This window comes from Gopherus evgoodei, chromosome 4 (assembly GCF_007399415.2).
Source record: "Gopherus evgoodei ecotype Sinaloan lineage chromosome 4, rGopEvg1_v1.p, whole genome shotgun sequence".
In the NCBI taxonomy this organism is placed as follows: Eukaryota; Metazoa; Chordata; order Testudines; family Testudinidae; genus Gopherus; species Gopherus evgoodei.
The window spans coordinates 19,166,249-19,187,246 of record NC_044325.1 but is presented as its reverse complement, the minus strand read 5'-3'; the positions used below and the strand labels follow the sequence as shown (position 1 = coordinate 19,187,246).

The following is a 20,998-nucleotide window of genomic DNA, read 5'->3' as shown; positions in this document are numbered from 1 at the left end:
CTCAGGAGGGCATCTAGTCCAACTCTCTGCTCAAAGCAGGACCAATCCCCAGCTAAATCATCCCAGCCAGGGCTTTGTCAGGCCTGACTTTAAAAACCTCTAAGGAAGGAGATTCCACCACCTCCCTAGGTAACACAGTCCAGTGTTTCACCACCCAAAAGTTTTTCCAAATATCCAAGCTAAACCTTCCCCATTGCAACTTGAGATGATTACTCCTTGTTCTGTCATCTGCTACCACTGAGAACAGTCTAAATCCATCCTCTTTGGAACCCCCGTTCAGGTAGTTGAAAGCAGCTATCTAATCCCCCCTCATTCTTCTGTTCTGTAGACTAAATAATCCCAGTTTCCTCAGCCTCTCCTCATAAGTCACGTGCTCCAGCCCCCTAATCATTTTTGTTGCCCTCCACTGAACTTTCTCCAATTTTTCCACATCCTTCTTGTAGTGTGGGGCCCAAAACTGGACACAGTACTCCAGATGAGGTCTCACAAATGTGGAATAGAGGGGAATGATCACGTCCCTCGATCTGCTGGCAATGCCCCTACTTACACAGTCCAAAATGCCATTAGCCTTCTTGGCAACAAGGGCACACTATTGATTCATATCCAGCTTCTCATCCACTGTAAACTCTAGGTCCTTTTCAGTAGAAGTCCTGCCTAGCCACTTGGTCCCTAGTCTGTAGCAGTGAATGGGATTCTTCCGTCCTAAGTGCAGGACTCTGCACTTGTCCTTGGTAAACCTCATCAGATTTCTTTTGGTCTAGGTCCCTCTGTATCCTATCCCTACCCTCCAGCCTATTTACTACTCCTCCCAGTTCAGTGTAATCTGCAAACTTGCTGAGGGTGCAGTCCACACCATCCTCCAGATCATTAATGAAGATATTGAACAAAACCGACCCCAGGACTACCTTTGGGGCACCCTTCTTGATACAGGCTGCTAACTAGACATGGAGCCATTGATCGCTACCTGTTGATCTAGCCAGCTTTCTATCCACCTTATAGTTAATTCATCCAGCCCATACTACGTTAACTTGCTGGCAAGTATACTGTGGGAGACCATAACAAAAGTTTTGCTAAAGTCAAGGAATAATAGGTCTACTGCTTTCCCTTCATGCACAGAGCCAGTTATCTCATCATAGAAGGCAATTAGGTTAGTCAGGCATGACTTACCTTAGTGAATCCATGCTGACTGTTCCTGATCACTTTCTTCTCCTCTAAATGTTTCAAAATTGATTCCTTGAGGACCTGCTCCATGATTTTTCCAGGGACTGGAAAAACTATCATGGATAGTTCTCTGAAAACATACACTCAATGTGCAGCAGCAGCCAAGAAAGCTAACAATATTAGGAACTATTAGGAAAGGGATAGACAGACAAAATTTCATAATACCACTATGTAAAGCCATAGGGAAAGCTCAGTGGTTTGAGCATTGGCCTGCTAAACCCAGGGTTGTGAGCTCAGTCCTTGAGGGGGCCACTTAGGGATCTGGGGCAAAATCAGTATTTGGTCCTGCTAGCGAAGGCAGGGGACTGGACTTGATGACCTTTCAAGGTCCCTTCCAGTTCTAGGAGATTGGTATATCTCCAATTATTACCATGGCATGTTCACACCTTGAATAATGCATGCAGTTCTGGACATCCTGTCTTAAAAAAATACATTAGAATTGGAAAAAGTTAATAGAAGGGCACATAGGCACAGACTTACCCTTTACCCTGTGGATGCTCAACCTCCCCTGCCCAGGTCCCTCCCCCACTCCACATCTTCCCCCAAGCCCTAGCCCCATCCCACCCCTGCTCTGACCCTGCCCCCACTCCACCCCTTCTCCCAAGCCCCCATCTCTTTCCCTCCCTCCCAGAGCCGACCTGAACACCATGCCAGCTGTTCACGGCAGGAGGGAGGCGCTGGGAGAGAGAGGGAGGAGTCATCAGTGGGGTTGCTGGAGGGGGAGAGTGGGGAGTTTGGCTGCCGGTGGGTGCTAAGCACCTACTAATTTTTCTCTGTGGGTGCTCCAGGGCTGGAGCACCCACAGAGTTGGCACCTATGGTAGGGCAATAAAAATGACTTGGGGTATGGAACAGCTTCCATCTGAGGAGAGATTAAAAGGACTGGCACTGCTCAACTTAGAAGAGAGGTGAAGAAGGAAGGATATGACAGAGCTCTATAAAGTCATAAGGCATGTGGAGAAAATGAATAAGGAAGTATTCTTTACCTCTTTACATAACACAAAAACCGGGGGTCACCTGATGAAATTAATAGGCAGCAGGTTTAAAACAAAACAAACAAGTACTTCTTCACAAAACACACAGTTAACCTGTGGAACTCATTGTGATGGGATGTTGTGAAGGTCAAAAGCATAACTGGATTAAAAAAGAATTATATAAATTCATGGAGGATAGGTCCATCAATGGTCAGATGGTCAGGGACACAACCCTATACTTTGGGTGTTCCTAAGCCTCTGACTGCCAGAAGCTGGTAGTGGATGACAGGGGATGGATCACTCAATAATTGCCCTGTTCTGTTCATTCCCTCTGAAGCATCTGGCACTGGCCGCTGTCAGACGACAGAACACTGGGCTAGATGGTCCTTTGGCCTGACCCACTATGGTCATTCTTATGTTCTTAATATTAGCTGAGCTTAACATGCAGTTAAAGAACAAATATTCAGAATGGAGAACAAGTTAGATCCTAATCCCTTTCATGCATTTTAAGACACAGAAGAAGCAGAGCCAAAGCTTCAATCCATTCTGTTTACAGTCCAGAATACAAAAAGAATTAAGAACAGCCAAACCAGATCAGAGCTGTGATTCAGCTAATCCAGTACCCTCTGTCCAAATCAGACTCATGCACCACCTAAGCCAGATGTTTCTTAGAGAAATGCAAGAAATTCTGCAGAAACAGTCATGAAATAGCTAGCCCAAGGGGAAACTTACTTCCTAACCTATTTTCGATATAGATTGGCTTATACCCTGAGGTATGAGAGTTTTGTAACCCTTCCAAAACTCATGTATGCACAGTGTGTTAGAATTCTTGCTATTATAGCTCTGGCTGTTCATATAAACGCCTTTTTTGAATCCTGTTCTTGGTAAAGAGTTTGATTCTATTTAGTATCAAATGTCTGTCCAGCACATGAACTAAAACATCTGAGGAGCAGACAGTCTGGGCAATTCAATTTAAGTATCAGCCAGAAGATAGCAAAAACAAAAACAAGAAGCTGGAAAAAAGTCAAAGCCTGTTCAGAAAATACAGGACTATTTCAACCAGATTTTCCAGCCTTAATGCTATATGGTCTCTAAAAAGAAATCCACGATGCAAGAGCAGTAAAGCTAGAGCACATCAGGAAACCTCTAAGTGGTGTCGATGTAATCAGGCTGCAAATACAGTATACCATGAAAAGGAAATAACCTTGAATGTCTGCTGGTATTTTTCACTGGAAAGCAACAACAGGATATGATAAAGGGACAGAAGTATGGAGTTTGCTGCCAGCACTTACCTAGCTCCATAAATTACATACCGCTACTCCACACACTGAAAGAAGCAGGAAGAGAGGAGAATGGTCTTTTTATGGCATTCTCCTGCATGTGGTGCTTTTAAAGACAGTATTCTAGGAGCGATGTCAGTTTTGGCCAATCAGCATTGGCTTATATTGTGAGGTCATAAACAGGATATTTACTCCAGGAATGGCTACATTGGTGGACCAGATCTTTGATTCCTTAGGCACTCAGAATGCCCAAATGGAGTTTTGTGGGTGGTAGGAATGGGCCACTAAATGGCCTCACTCAGAAAGATTTGGCTAAATGCTTGACATGAGACTCTACAAGTCCCCACACTTAAGCTAAACAAATGTTGCCAGCTAAATTCTGTTTATTTGCAGCAGGGTTAATAATTCTTGGCTCTAATGAGCAATATAAAAATGACTGAAAGATGCGCCAGAACCAGACCTCTGGGAAATCAAAACTCTCCATGTTTTAGAAGAGTTTGCACAGGGATCCAAGTTTAGCAACATATGCCCAATAGTAAAAGTAGCGCAAAAGCCGACATAATATTTTTTAAACCAAATACCCACATTTAGGCAGCTACTTAAAAGTGGCCTGACATTTGCAAGAGTGGGCACCCCTGTATTTCATTTAAGTCAATGGACAAACAAGATGTTCAGCTCCTTTGGCAAACAGGCTACGTATTTAGGTGCATACGTATAGAAGTAGGTGCCTAAATTTAGTCACCCGAGCTTGAAAATGTTGGCCCTATATTATGTCTGCTTTTATTGACTGGTGTTTTTATCTGGCTGGGTCTCTTCATGCTCAGATGCCCTTAGAAGGCATTGGATTTTGGAACACACCAAGTAGTGCTGTCACTCATCAAAAGGTTTTTATCCATGGTGATATGGTGCAAAGTAGATTCTCCTCCTCACTTTTTTAAAGGATATCGCTGCACTTGAGATAACCTCCCAGGCTTATCTGTACTGAAAGTAATGTCATCAGGCTGTCAGAACACCTCCCTCAAATCAGCTGAGTTGGTGTCATCTTATGTATTGGGTGTGTAAGGAATGCCTAAATGTGTGGGGTTTGTCATTTTACAGCTGTTCAATAGGGCCCTTTCAAGGGAGAGGTTGGCTTCATATCTGTCTTCAGAAGCAATCAGCAAACCAAGCAAAACTAGAGAGGCAGACACATCCAACTTCAAAGTATGTGGGCAAGGCAAGATCTAGGGTCACCAAACCTATTCTGTCATTTGTCTGCAAGTATTTGCCAGTTCTCTAAGTGAGAAATTGCCCAGCTTCTTTCAGCTTTTCATTTGCTCTCAACTGCTTAAATGTTCAAATGCAGCACTGTAAAAATCTCCACAGTATTTAGACTGTATAAACAAAAATTTAAAAAATGTTAACCTACAGATCCTGTGAGTTTTCCATTTCTGTCCCCTTTACAGAATCTGTGGCTGGAATCCTCCAGAGTAATTCTAGCCTTGGTAATAAACTCACCTGGTGGGCAACCAGCCCATTCAAGTGCCACACACCATACTAACACATGCCTGCTAAACCATCTCTTTGCCATCTGATCAGGGCTGAGTGCTCACAACTACACAAGTCTTGCATCCATCACACAGAAAGAGAGCAAGACCTTACCTACAGCTGGTCAAACTGTTCTCAGAGTGCAATATATTCATGTCGTGAAGCTTAAGTTTTCCTTCTGCAAATTGCCTGATTGAATTGTACAGACCATTCCCTTTCTGCAGTTGTTTGAAGAAATGTTTCTGCCTACAGCTTGTTCAGAAAGTGGCCACTGGTTCAGCCTTTGCTATTTTTATTTTTTAAGGCAAATTAAATGATTGGTCAGTTATATGACATGTACCATTTCCAGTACCTGATTGGGTGACTATAACGTTAGGTTTCTGGTGCTAGTGGGTATTTTCGTGCAAACTTCTCTGAAAATGCCTACGGACAAATATCTCCACAGAAACAAGGGAGGCTACGAGAGTATTTCAATGAGGGAACCCTCAGTGCTGTCTTGAACTGGAGAGCACATAGATAGCACATTTACAGGGGCCTCCAGAAAACCTGACACATGGATGCTCAGATATTTTTCTGCAGCATTCACCCAACTCCAGGAGTCATTCGCTTTGAAATCACTTCTATTTATCCACGTCAGGGCATCTCACGCATTAAAATACTTTCCAGCTAAACTCACATTTAAAAGACTAAAGAGCTGCAGAGCTCATGCATTAAGCTTTTAAAAGCCTTAAGAGAAGCCATATTACACGGCATTGAGAGCCATAAATGTTTGGGCATCAATTATTTATTACTGATGACTAAGGAGCAGGAATGTTATTCGTTGACTTCAATCAGCTCAGAATAGGAGATCAACGCACTTCACTTGAGATGCGCCCAAATATTTTTCAGATAGATGTATGGATTTTGCTATTCCTTGAGCTTATTGTTTTAAATTCACTTTCCAGTACAACACAAACTCTTGTAAGAGTGCTCACAGTCAAATGGGTAGCTTATGCTAAAAGTCATATTGGGCAAATATACTACTACTAACATATAAATGTGTTCATTACAATTAGAAAACGCTGTAGCATGATGTCTTGTTTTAAAGTTGATTTACTAGGGAGGAAAAACAGAGTCAGATTGATTAGGAATGCTTATGCAGTATCTCAAAGTAATATGAAACTGAATTAGAAAGCCATGAATCATCTGTAATATTGAAGAAAATAATTGAAAAAAATCAGTAAGCTGTAGAAATTGGAAGTTCAGCAATTTCTATAGATCTTAGGTGTTTATACTGTTGTCTCACAACCTGATCATCACTTCTCACAACACATCTGTGAAGTGCGTAAGTGCTATTATCCTCAGTTTACAGAGCTACTAATCTGCTTACCCAGGGTCACAAAGGAAGTCCGTGGCAGACCCAGGAATTAAACCCAGATCTCTCCAGTCTCAGACTATGGCCCTAACTACTGGGCATCCTTCCTTCCAAAGTCAAATCCCATGGGGCACTTGACATGCTAGTCAATTAAACAATAGATGGCAGTTTAAACCTGACCATTATCCTTGCATCATCAGGAGTGGATAGGCTGAAGTCTAGCACCATTCTGAACAAAAGGAGTATCTGATCAGAGAGTTAATCTGACCCTCAAACCACACCACTGTATCTTGGCTCATACCCACATTCCTGAGCCTGTTGTTCAAGTAATGAGGCCATTGTCAAAATTGGCACTTCAAAAGAAAAGGTCATCCCACAAATGTAGGGAAGTGGACAGCACGTGTGTGAGATGGTGAATAGTTCCCTCAAGTTATCTAGCTCTGGGCTGCAGTGAATTAGAAGAATTCAAACACTGAGCCTAGACAACCTTTTGGTCAAAGGTTTCCTTGGTGTGTCACCCATTTCTATACATGGGAAGGGTTCCAATGGCAGTTCCAACTTGGTTACCTTTCTCTCTCAAATGGGACTCGATCTGATTGTAGTGAGATGCTAAGCAATGCAGTTTTTTGGCTCCCCCTCTGTCCCAGGTCCTAAAGAGCTAGGACTTGAGGAGAAGCTCCCCCAAGGCAAACAGTGACAAATTGAGCCTCCAGCCAGATGATCAGGCCTCCAATAGATCTTGAGTCCCTATGTGCTGAATTCCACTCCTGGGAGGTAGAGGAAGAAGGGGGCAAACCCTGGCCCATGTCATCCCCCGTCCCTGCTCATTCTGCTGTAATAAGAGGCCAATCATAATAGATATCTCTACCCAAATACATACATCAATAAATGCAACCCTGACGAGATCCCTGCAAGCTTGCAGAGTCTTGTGCAATCACTGATGGGAATGTGCAGCACCAGATGGAAAGGCAGCAACGTCTCACTAAAAGAGAGAGATTCAGCCTAGCTCGGCTTCAAAACGCTACATGGCACACACACACACTCAGGAATTTCCAGCCAGAGCTACAGCCAAACTCTCACTGAAAACCATTCTTGAGCCACAATGTCACAGACCCCCATAGGGCAGACTCAAGAAACGGTCAGTATTGGCTAGTTTCTCACACAGCACCATCTCCACTTGAAGGAGACTGCAGAGACTTGAATTTCAGAGGGTCTTGAGTGCCCATGGCTCCAGGGCCAGTGCAACCATTTAGGTGACCTAGGCGGTCGCCTAGGACGCTGGGATTTGGGGGGCGCCATTTTCTTCAGCAGCGACCACGGTGGCTGGATCTTCAGCTGTCCTGGTCTCCACTGGCATTTAGGTGAAGGGAGCTGGGGCAGGGGAGCGCGGGGAGGGCCACCTGCAGCGAGTAAGTGGGGGGGGGCGGCATGCAGGGGAACTCTCCCACCCCAGCTCACCCCTGCCACACCTCCTCCCCGAGCACGCTGTTGCTGCTTCACTTCTCTCACCTCCCAGGCTTGTGGTGCCTAAGCTGATTGGCACCACAAGCCTGGAGGTGGGAGAAGTGAAGCAGTGATGGCGTGCTCATGTGCAGAGCAGGAGTGAGCAGGGGTGGGGGGGCGCCTCCGGGTGAGGGGGGTGCAAGGTGGAAGTTTCACCTAGGGCGCAAAACATCCTTGCACCGGCCCTGCATGGCTCCCATTCACTTTAATAGAGGTGTATGTGCTCAGCACCTCTGCAGGACGAAAGGAAATTATATTGGGCCAGTAGGGCTCCAGTATGACCAGCAGTACCTGGGACAGCATCACCTTAGGCCAGTATTCTCTTCTTCAAAAATTCTCCAAAAACAAAACCACACTCAGCTGAAAGAAGCAGAATCGCACAGATTCCAGTAATAATCAATAAGGTGGGTGCATTTTTACACAGAGACCTAAACCCTAACCCAGATCTGATCATCATACTTCAGATCTGAATCTGAAAGTCCTGAACTTATGAACCTCTATATATAATGTAGTAGCGCCTACATTAAAAAAATTCCAATCCTGCCCCACAACACCATCATTACATGGGCTTGAAACTGGTAACATTGTATCTTACTAACAAGGATTGCTTATTTCTCGTGATGAGCTAAATTAAGAAATAACCCAGTACTGTGGCCACATTCATGGTGTTAAGCAATTATTTAAGTTTATGTCTTTAAACCATTAATTTAATATTACCTAAATAATAGTCATGTCATCCTTGAACTTTATGTACAAGCTAAATTTATTATATCTTTAATACGATTAAGAAGTAATATTACTGGTGATATGCTAGTGGTAAATAAGTGAATGTACAATAATACATAGGGGGGGTATAATGGAAGTGGCTCCTGAATATATTCAGGACCTCTCACCGCCAGCTCCATATACCAGAAATCTGATAAGCCACAGTAGAGGCCCTTTTGAAGACTTGGAAGGAACCATCGGACCAAAAACCTTTTGGCCTCACTCCCGTGTGATATTTTAAAATGGTTTAAGTAACTACTGTTATAGCACCTTACAGCAGCTATCACACCATTTTGTATGAATGAACAGGCTGGCTTTCATCCAGGTCTGTCATACTGGACAGCTTCTGAACTTGACACAACTTATCAGAGATAGATATTGTAACTTTAGCGCCCTCCTGGCCAAGATGGAGTCTGCTCTGCAGGCAGCTCTGGCCAAGAGAAGGCGTGCGCAGGAATGCTGCAGGAGAAATCCCTTCCGCCCCCGGGGCACCTGTTCCAACCCCCCAGAGTGAACACACACGTCCACCCACAGGAAGAGTACAATGGATAGAACAAAGGGAGATATTTATTGACAGAGGGATGAGAGGAGAAAAACAACAAGGGGAAATATAAGGGGAGCAGTAGAACAGGGCTGCCTCCAAACCAAGGCCCCACGGGCTCAGTCTGGAGCACAGTCTGGAAGGGCAGACACTAAGCAATGTGTCTGCACACAGAGTTCAGGTGTCCTGAGCAAAGTTCCAGTCCAGTGGTGAAGTCTTGGGTGCTCCTGGTCGTCTTCAGAGCCAGTGAATTCTCCCCAGCAAATCCCTCCAGTGCCCTCTTCTGCCGCCCTCTGCAAAGCCACACAGAGCCATGATCTCCCCACTTAACTAGCTAGCAACCTCCCTCCTTGTTCCCAATGCAGAGTCATAAGCCCCAGTACTCTCAGCCCCATGCAGCTCTGGGCAGCCGTGATACTAGGTCCAGCTCCAGCCTGACCTCCTTGGGCGATTCCTCCCTGGCACAGGGCTCCTCCTGGCTCCTGTCCTGGGCTGTCCCCGCTCAGCCCTGTCCTTCCCAGGCCTCAGACAGGTTCTCTGCTTCCTTTGCAAGAGCCTGAGGGCTGCTCCCCCTCAGACCCGCCCCCTGGATTTAAAGGGGCTACAATATGAAAGGGGATTGATTATGGGAGCAGGGATTGTTGATCTCTCAGGTGCTTAACAATACAGTCAATCATTGTGGACTCCTTGCCAAGATATTAATGGTAACGAAGAACCACCATTTCACAAAGCTAATACAGATCATACTGGAGAACAGAAGATTCTTCATGAACTTTTGTGGCAAACTGAGCCGAAGGAATAACAGAAGAATTGCATCCCATGAGGAAGTGTCTTAGCACCTACATTATTTAATATTTATACAAACGAGCAGCCAAGCTACCCCAGCACAAGGACTTTTATCTACATTGATGACCTGTGGCTCACTACCCAGTGCAAGGAATTTGGTATGCTACAGAGTACTCTGGTGAACACACTTAACATCCTAGACAAGGATTATGCAGCCAACTAACTGCCTACTCACCCAGCAAAGATGTAAGTCAGTGCATTCCACCTCAAAAACCAAGAGGCCAAATGCTAACTCAGCATCAGCTGGCTTGGGATGAAGTTTACTCACTCCATAAATCTCATATACACCCCTACCTCGATATAACATGAATTTAGATATAACATGGTAAAGCAGTGCTCGGGGGGGGAGGGGCTGCGCACTTGGGTGGATCAAAGCAAGTTCAATATAACACGGTTTCACCTATAAAGTGGTAAGATTTTTTGGCTCCCAAAGACAAGGTGATATCCAGGTAGAGGTGTACCTTTATGTTTGTCTGGTGGAGACTCTCTTTTAGAGCTCACGTAGAAAAAACTAAAGCCAAGGTTAGCAGGCGAAGCATTCTCAGCAAGCTGCTTACATCAGAATGGATAGCAGATCTGTTCACGCTGATCAACAGCACTGGAACGTTGCTACTCCTCTTCTGAATATGTTTGTGCAGTGTGGGCATAATCCCTTCACACAAAGGAGCTGGACCCTGTACTTTACACTGTCTGCTGCTATATTACAGGATAGCTTAAGCCTAGCCATGTCAACAGCCTCTATATCCTTGCAGGTATCACTCCTGATATGCACCGGGAAGTTGATACTAGAGTTGAGTGCATAAGGCAACATGCAGACCCAAGACTTCCTCTATGTGAGTCAACTGAAGCCACAACAAAGTTCTCTGACCACTGCTAGTCCCCTCACATTGTCACCCAAACAGACAAGGGTTCAGTTACAGCAAACAAGAACAGGGAATGATCCTATAGCCCATGTGCTCCAGCTCCCGCCAGCTCAGCTCATACCACCCAATACAGACCAGCTCTGCACTACATGGCATTGCCTTAAAAATCGACTCCACACTGGAGTTAGCCACTCTACAGCTGTGATGATCAAGTGGGATGACATCACTGGCCCCACTACCTTTGTCTGTAACAAAGATCTTCAAAATAGGAAGTGTTTGAGCACAAATCTACTTCTAGTGACCTGGCGGCGTGCAATGATTAGGCAATCACAAGTGCGGCAGGAAGCAGTAGGAGAACATGACAAGCAACAGCAGCACCTAGAGAGCTTGATCAAGCTGGGACTCTACTGTGCTAAGCACTCTACAAACCTTGAGTGAGCAATGGTCCCTGACCCAACCAGCGTAGGATAATGGTGGTAAGACATAGCAGGTGGACAATGTAAACGAGCAGGCAGGGGATTGGAGGGAAGTAGGAGAGGGTAACAGAAATAACAGGGCATTTTAGCATAGACCTGATGGGTGCTCTGTTTGGAATCATTCAGTAATCATGACAGTCACTTGAACTAGATTCAAAAATTCTGGATTAACAAAGAAGTTGAGCTACAGACCCAAACAGTTGGGGTTGGGCCCAGCTCTCTCATATATAAACCCATATATACACCCACGCATTGGAGATTACATCTGGGGAGGCTATGTTCATGCAATTAACTTAACTTAACATGCATCTTTGAATGCCTCACCTGTTCTGTCTCCTACTGCCTTACCCCAGGATTCATTCCAACATTCCAACCACCAAGCAGCTTCAAACAGCTGCTTATTTTAAAGCCACACACAAACACACACACAAATTTGCTCCATATTACAGCTGTCTGAGCCCTGGAAGAGGCAAAATTGAGTCCTAGCTCAGGAACTGCTTTATGTATTGCACCTGTGCTAACTCACAGGCCTGCATAGGCTGTGAAGTGGAGATTATCAACTCCTACATATATGGTATATAAAGAACACCTGATGGTGTAGTGTGATATGAAAGTAAATTTTACTGGCACTTGTAGGAGGGGATCTGCATAACTTCCTTTCGGCTTTAGTATATATGAGTAATGCAACCATCCAAAATTCATGCTGACAAAAAAGTCCTGCATATCTAAAGCTGTGCGTCCATACCCTCAATTATATCTATCTTCAGACAAAAACTACTTTCAAATGGAGTTAAGATTGAGAGTGCATATCAATTTAGGATAATGTACACAACAAAAATGTTGTAATTATCCCAAAAATCAAGCATTATAAACCCACAAAATTCAGAGTTAAGGTTGAAATCCAGGCATGTTGTATTTCTTTCAGGAATGGAGATCTATAGTTCGAACACTCAAACAATCTTAATTATTTCCTATAGTGACACCAAACCACAGCTACATGACTGGGGCAGTGTAGTATTGCACTTATGATCCCATATAAGCATTAATGGATTTTTAGAAAAATCAAATATGATTTTTCTTTTCTCCTGTCTCTCTCTAGGGCTTTCGGTTATGAAGAATCATGGGAAAATAATTGCCAGTAATCCAAGACACAGAAGCTTTTCCAAACAGCCTATGCAGGAACTTTCAGTGAGTTTTAATGGTAAGAGAAGTTTGAAGTGGCTGTGTTAGTCTGTTGCTAAGATCATTTGGGAGAAAAACTGTCCAATACCCAGTGGTAAATTTCTTAAAAATGACCCAATCAATTTTTACTCAAGCTAATTAATTTACCTGAAAATTCTGCAGAAAAAGTGTTCTTTACTCATAGTAAATACTCCAGTTTTGGGGAGGATATTTTATGTATAAAGAATATAGTGTACTTGAATCCCTGCTTTAGGTGTAAAACTCAACCTTAACTATGGAACGTATTATACTGTTATGGCAAGAGACAGCCAATGGTGCCGTTATATAAAACTTGCAAAATTGTATAAGTGTGAAAAAATGATGCATTGTTAGTTTTGTAATAGATTGTTTTGGGGGGAGCTGTTTTAATCTGTCTAATCTGTTAATTTTTAGGGCAGCGTTGATTGGTGATTGCCTGCATGTCATTTGTGAGTAGCTCTGTTCCAGGACTGGTCTATATATTGTTTTATATACAAAGCAACACAAACTATCCTGAGTCTGCAACACAGATGTCTTTTCCAACAGGAAGCGGAGCTGTAAGGTTTTAACATTTGTTACCATTTAGGAAGACAATACATACCCATCACATTTTCATATACTCACATGCCCCCCTGTACTAAATGTCTGTTAGAGTACCCCAGGGAAGAAAAGCAGAAGAGCAGATTTGGCAGATTTTTAGAAAAAGTTATTTAATGACTTAAAACAAACTTTTTTTTTTGTTAGGCAGTGTATGTGTGGGTGGATAAGAGGTAGTGGTAAAAGGTTATGTCAAAATTGTTATAGCCCTTCATACTATGTCCTTATTCTTTAAATGATTTTACTATCTGCTTCTTTATTCTGAGCTCTACAACAATAAAAAAAATAAAAGTTGGATGTTTAGAAAGGTCTCTTGTATTTATTTTTAATGCTACTAAGTGATATCCAAAAATCGATAATTCAAATTACCTCACATCTGCCCGTTCGCCTTTGAGAAGGGAGGGAAAGTGGAGTACAAGACCTCCTTCCTCCCAAAAAAAGCCTCAGAATGAACACCCAACAAAATAAGGTACATTAGATCACAAAATAACATCTATTTTACTATGAGTTTTAACTGTCTGAGTAGTTTGAAGCAGCTTTGTTACTCTACAGCAGCCACAGGAAAGAGAAAGACTCTCTCTCTGTGCTCACCCACTATTTATTAGGATCATTCTATGGACCCTTACAGCTTGGGCAATTGGCAGTCAAGGGTGTAAATGAGAAAGCTACCCATTACTGGGAGAGATTCTATGCTGCCCTCCAGGATGTACATAAATATCTAAATAATAAGTCTGCCTCAGAGCCCAGTGCCATGAGCTATGCTCCATCTGGTTACTCTACCCATTCACTGGGAAATGCCCTTCCATAAATTCCATGTAGTTAATTAATGCAATAAAGGGCAACATCAAGTTATTTTTCTACAAATCAACTTTTCACTCAAGCACAATTTGAACTCAAGGGGATTAATTAACTGGCCCGCTGAAGAACAAAAACACAAAACAGCAGACGGCAAACAGCCAAAAGAACCACAAGTAACAAAACTCGGTAAGTTCCAGGTCAGTAGCGCATTGGAGCATAAAAGTGAAATGACTTTCAGAAAACCCTAAAGTGGATGTATACAAGGTTTCTCTATGAATACACTTGAAAGGCTACATATTAAAATTTACACAGTACAAAACTGCTCATTACACAGACTGATCCTGTTTTAGTCGCGTCTGTGATCTCTCAGCGGTTTTACTCAAAATAATGTGATGTTGGCATAATGTAAAAAAATCTCTATAGTAGCAAACACATTGGTGGCACATTCACATGAATTTCTGAAAAGATTAAAATGCAAGGAAACAATACAGATGACAGACAGGAGTTTAGAAGGGGGAGGAGGAGAAGAGCTGCAACTTAAAGAAACCTTAAAAGTGACTGAGCCTTTATGTTTCATACAGATTTCTTATCAATTTAAAATTTGTTTTGGTGTTAATAAAGATTAAAAGCTCTCTCTCTCCTCTTTAAAAGACAATTCTCAAAAATATACCTCCTCTTCCTTCCTTTCTGTCCAGGTGCCTCATTCCAAGTAATCTGTCTTGTCACCACATGCAAGTGCCAAGGAACAATGCCATTTATGTAGTAGGGGATCCATCAGGAACACCCAGATCACAATCTTGTTTTGCTGCATGATTTCAGAAGTATACCCAGGTGGGAGCGCTCTTTGAACAAGATGGATAGCAACACCAATAGTCTCCATCAAACATTTTGCTGTGACACTCTAAATATATTGGGGAGGGTGTGTATTGAGTCACATTGGTCCTGTGAAGAAAATACCAGAGTGAAGCTTTTCCAAGTATAGGAAAGGTCATTTCAATTTGTATTAAATTGCTGCTATCACCCTTTACAGTCTCGCTTATCAACAGGTAACATACAAGACACTAGGTTAATACTTGTTTTGGCGAATATGGGAAGTGGTTTGTAATTCTGCTGCCTCATTGTTTCATTCTTAATATCTATCACTTGTTTATGCACATAAAAAGGCACTAGTTTTTTTGGCACTGGTATGTTTTCACTTTGGAAGGTGTAAAGATAACCCTGCCCTTATGAAGCTGTTCAAAAACACAAGCAACTTCTACCTGTGGTAGACACAATAGCTATTTGAAGATTTGTATTTCAAGTGCAATGTTTTGTATTGCTTAGTGATCTCAAACATTATCTACTTACTTGGCATGTTACATCATTATTTAAATAAACAAAATTAGCTTTACAAATACCATTTGTTAAGATCCAACTCCAAGATCTATGGTGGATAGCAAGACTCATAAAATAAGGCCTGTAATTTCTCACATTCTGCTGCAGTTGTAAGTCTTCACGATGGTGTTTGGACATCAGGTCATCCAATGCAGCCAGTAAAAACACCCCCTCAATTACTATATCAGCACTAACTTCTAATACCGAAGTCTCTCCCCATCCTCTGCAGCAGGTAGCCACAGACATTGGCAGGAGTTCCCAAAGGCAATAGGCTGAGTTTCTGCATCTTGAAAAGATATTTTCTTCTCTGATCGTCATAAGCAGCTAGTGCTGATCCCCTACCGATGTGGCACGGGGATATCTTCTGGCAGATGGGAGTCCTGGAAAAACCAAGATTGGCTTTGGGAAGTCACAAGGGGAGTGAAGTCTCTTCGCTATAGCTTTGGATGTTTTTTGTGGAACCAAATTTGTTATATGGTTCATGCACCCCACTGCAGGAATTAGGCTTATTAGCCTAAAGTAAAGTAAACACAGATAATTCCTGAAGTATCTCAGAAACAGCTCTAGTTTAAGTCAAGCAATATCAGTTCTTCAGTGAAAATGTATGTATTGACTGTATGAAGATTGAAAGATGAGCTTTCAGGATCAATAGACTCCAGTGTCCCTGTTCTCTCTATCCCCAGATCAGATGTTAGGGCAACACCACAGCACTGAGTCCCCTATTCCACTACAGAAATAGTCAGTCAGTCAATAGAGGAATTATTTATGGTAGAACCTCAGAGTTAGGAACACTTAGGGAATGGAGGTTGTTCGTAATTCTGAACAAAAGGTTAGGGCTGTTCTTTCAAAAGTTTTGAACTGAACGTTGATTTAATTAAGTTTTGTAACTTTACTATGCAGAAGAAAACGCTGCTTTCCATTTTTTTTTTTAGTAGTTTGCATTTAACAGTACTGTACTTGTTTTTTTTAAAAAAGGTCTTTGCTGGTGCCTGATTGTGGACTTCCAGTTCCAAATGAGGTGTGCAGTTGACTGGTGAGTTCATACCAAGGCTTTGGAGCACAGGCCGGAGCAGCTACCAAGCAGTGGAGCTGCAGGTTTTTGCCTGGAAATGGAGCTGAGATGGAGCACAGCTCCACAGCCCTGGTTCATACCTCTGAGTTCTACTGTAGTATGTTAGAGGCAACATAGGTTTGCATTAATCAAATAAGTCACTTATGTTTAAACCATGTAAGTTACTACAATTGGCAAGAATATAGTTGTACCTAAAGCAGACCATATGCTAATATGGTGTCGTCTCGTACAAGGACTGGATAGCTGGAGGTCCACAGTGTGATTCAAGTCCTTGCAGTGAATGTTTTAGAGTCTCCCATCTTCAACTGAGGAAGCAGGGGAATATAGCAGTAGAAAGGCTGCTGTTTACATTAGCCAACAGTTGAGGTTGGAGCCCCTCCATACGGCATGCAGTCCTGGTGGGTAGCATATCAGCTAAAAGCAGGCTTACTGCTTCTGAAATAGAGATGGCGAAGGATGAAGTCTGGAATTTGATCTAGAAGCTGAAGGTGGATACAGTAGTGCCCCCAGGTTCAGTTTCTAGAGCTAGCAGTTATGTTGAACAGTGAAGTATTCCATTTTGATGGAGCATCAAGGCAGCCAGATAGCACAAGATACTGCTACCATTTTTCCTTAAGTGTACAGATGTTCACAGGAAGCCAGTTACTCATGGCTATAGGAACAACCCACAGCTAAAGCAGCACTCTGGTTCCTTGTTAATCTCACCTCCTGACTGACTCAAATTTGAAAGTGCTGCTGCAGAAGCAAAGTAAAACAGACTTCTTGAAATGGCAACTGACCCCACTACCTTGCCCTTCGAAGTCTGATGTGGTAGTTCAGTAGAACAAGGAGGGTATTGAATGCATTTTGAAAGCAAACACAGTTTAAAATGTATTACACACCATGAGGGAATCATTTTATTAGATTATGGAAGACAGCAGCATTTACAGTACAAAAAGTTACAAGGGTAGCAGAAAAGTATTTTTGGTTTAAATACTTAGGATTATACTGGGGAACATGTGAAGGATAGTACCCTTTCTAAAGCTACCTTCTAAACCAGGTTATCAAAATAAGTTTTGAATATTTAGCACAAAGTAAAAAAAAAGTTACAACAAACATTGTTATAAAATGCTTTAATAAATAGTTTTCTTCTGAAAGTTATTTAAGAACATGTCAAACAAAATGTACTAAACAGAAGATCCTGCAAAACAATTCCTGCATTCATGTATAAAATAATTGGTTTCAAAACATTCATGTTTACATTGTTCATTGGCCAGGGTTTATACTTTCAGATAAAAATCCGCTCTTCTCACTGGTAAGATAACTAAGCATATGTAGTGTTATGTTTTTCCAGTAATTAAAAATAAACGTATAGTTTGCCCAGTTATAGCAATAATAAAGCTTTTAAAAAGTCAAAAACAAAATGCACAAGCCTTCCATTACGAACAACCATTTCTCTTGAGGTACTCCATCTTCTGACTTTGCCAACATTTTTCTTAGAGCGATAGATGAATAAGCACAACAGAAACAAGAATGAGGAAAATATTGTTCCCTTCATTAGGCTTGTATTTAAATGCAAAAAAAAAAAAAATGTAATACCACATGTAATTAACATTCACAAAAGAAAAACAATGCCTTGCTATGTTGTACTGTACAGTATATGCACCCTCTAGTGTTCTTGAGATGGGAAGAACTTGGGTAAAATAAACGTTTCTGGACCTATTTACATGTAAAATGATTGTGTTCCAATGAAAATACAAAATGACCAACAGATTCCTAACATTGATTGTATCAACTAACATCTTCTTCTAACCTGGACATAATACAAAAAAAGTTTTATAAACTGCCATAAAACCTCCCTTTCGGCAACATAAATTAAAAGGAATGACGTAAAAAAAGACCAAAATATTTTAAGTTATTAAATCAAATATACAGAGTGATTCATTTAATATATACATATTTACAAAAGAAGCATTTTCACACTTACAAAATAAACCATGTCAGTTAGGGAAACAGTTCTCAAAATTTAACTACATCGGTATGGCAGTCTTTGACAGTTGCTATAGAAAAAGTTTAATCTCAAGGCACTTGTCACATGCTTCAATACTGCAATTCTAAAGTAATTAAAACAAAAAATAAAAAAGGCCACTTTTAAACCACAGTTGAAAGATCTCTATAATTTTTGTTCCTGTTACAAAGTGTGTAAGGCAAATTTGAAAAAAATCTTACAGAAGCTACTAACGTAACAAGTGCAGTGAGCTGCCATTAATAGAGATTTGAAGTCAAGAAACAGTTTAAGTTCACACAATTTCCTCAACCAGGAGGTTTTAAAGCCACCATTAAATTAGAGCAAGTAATAAAAAGAAATACATTCTGTAAACAGTGTACAGTCTCTTGTAATAAACTTTACATATATATTGAAAATACAACCTCTCTCCTCTGCCATACAGTGAGTGTATTACAAGTAAACTTTACAAAAATAGCAACTATCAAAGATTACTCTTTTTTTAAATCTGACAGTCATTGAATAATTTATACAAGGCTAAAGAAACAAAATAAACTTTTTTTATTTTATTATTTATTTATTTATTTTTTTTACGCAAAATAAAGAAACTATGAACATTTGACTCCAGATATTTTAGTCCTTGATGCAAAGTAGAGATGTCAATTTCCCCCTCCCCATTAAGTGTAGGCACAGCATGCCTATGTTCTGAATACAGGTTAGCCTCTACCGCCTTCAAAGTTTGATGCATTCACATTTTTTACAGATCTGTTGTCCATTTTGCTTATATGATGGGATCTCTTTACTGGACTGCTCTCTGACGTGTCAGATGCCTTTGCTGACAAAGGCACTGCGAGTTTGTTTGTGAGGAATTTGTCCATTTCCATGACCTCTCTTTCCTCCTCCTCCTCCTCCTCTTCCTCATACTCTACATACTCCTCCACTGCATCATAAGTTCTTTTTTGAGGAGATATAAAATTTTTACATTCATAACGAATGTCTGTGTTACTGTAAGGTTTGTCTATAGGATTTCTTATGGGATTTAAAGGTGCCCATTGGTTGTTAGTACTCTCCTCTCCAGGTGGGCGACTTCTCTCTCGCTCTTTTCTTCTCTTTCGAGTCCACCACACACAGATGATTATACAAGTCAGCCATACAATACTAAAAACTACACAGAGAACTGGAACCAGATAATCTAGGGGACAAACCAAAACAGAAAGCTTAGTTATTGAAACTAGTTAGACAAAGTTGAGCATCTGCAATAAAAAATATCCATATATATGCTGTAGGTACATCCTCTCAGAATCCTTTTGGAAAGGATGGAATTGCCACAATATATCAAGTTAATTTTCTCTACTCCTTTTGAGTGGCAAAAATGGTTCCGGAGAAATATGATGGCAGAAAAATCAGAGGAGATTTCTGTTCTACTGGACATTGCTACATGAGAGTATACCAGTAGTATGAAACACTATTGGAACTACACTGATTAGTTGACATCTGGATTGACTACTTCCTGAAAGGTAACTGGAAGAAAAGTTACATATGAACTATGTATTTATTGTTTCTCTCTCTTTTTATTGCATGTCTTTCTGTGAATATATGTACTACTGATGATACAGCTATTTTCTAGAAAATGTTAACTAATCCAAATACTTCTCTATATAGATATATAGATAAAGCACTCTCTGTATATCCTCACTTGAGTTAATGGAAACTATATTCTTTTCAAATATGTCATATGTTTTTGGTTTTTTTTAAACTTGCTTGGTTTAATACCCTGAACAGTGATCATGTGAATTTAAAAACCATTACATCGAGCACTCTGTTTGTTAGTTTTATTTCTAAAAGTACAAGTTTTTCATTTGTTCAAACTTACTGATATTTGCCATGACTGCATTCCGTCAGTGCAAACATATACCTTTTTGCATATCACACTACAAGGTAACAGTCAATCAAAGTAGCAGTTTTTCCTTTCTCCTTTCCAGCAAGCCTCAGTGAGTGCTTCCACAGCTACATGAATACAGAAATATGGCAGGGAACAACCTATTTGCCCTGCAAGTTGTGTTTTTAAAAATCAACCTCTGGGAGATCATTTGCTTTGGAAATGTATTTTTGCTAGCTACTTTTACATCCAGTGGAGGATAATTTTCAGTTTACTTCTCCAAAGTCCGGAAGGGAAGCAGTATTAGAGGCAAATACGGAAGAGGAAGTTTCAAGAGAATTCAAAAGATGGGATAGTTGGTGCTCTTCTTTGAGACTTGGGGTACTGCTAGGGAATGATCATGCAAGATTCTAGTCATATCCTATGCCAGCCAACACTATGCAGTCAGATTGTGTAGCAGAAATACCATGCCATTAATTGCCTTAGATAAACTTAAGATCAGGAAGAATTAGTTAGACTATGTGTGAGCATTCACCAGTATAAAAAAGTGTTATATGGCCATGGTACCTAGCTACACCAAAGATCTGGAACACACTTCCTTCTTAAATGCCAAAGAGATGGATTTGCATGTCTGTCTTGCCTTGTCCAAGAAAGAAAAAAAAAGTTATTCAGAAGTTTTTTTTGGACAAGCTATTTTCTTATGTAGAAGCCTCAGTTTCAGTTTACTGTGACTGAGGCAGCCTAT

The 20,998-nt window shown here is 41.3% G+C and overlaps 1 protein-coding gene across 1 annotated transcript in view; it reads right to left on the bottom strand.

Annotated features, from left to right (window-relative positions):
• Positions 1-17,487: 17,487 nt before the first annotated feature.
• The window catches only part of JAG2 (jagged canonical Notch ligand 2), a 100,382-nt gene continuing 96,871 nt past the window's right edge, over positions 17,488-20,998 (bottom strand). Inside the window, 1 exon segment of the mRNA XM_030558599.1 lies at positions 17,488-19,566. Within this exon segment, the coding sequence (XP_030414459.1) occupies positions 19,091-19,566 (476 nt within the window). The 3' untranslated portion in view covers positions 17,488-19,090.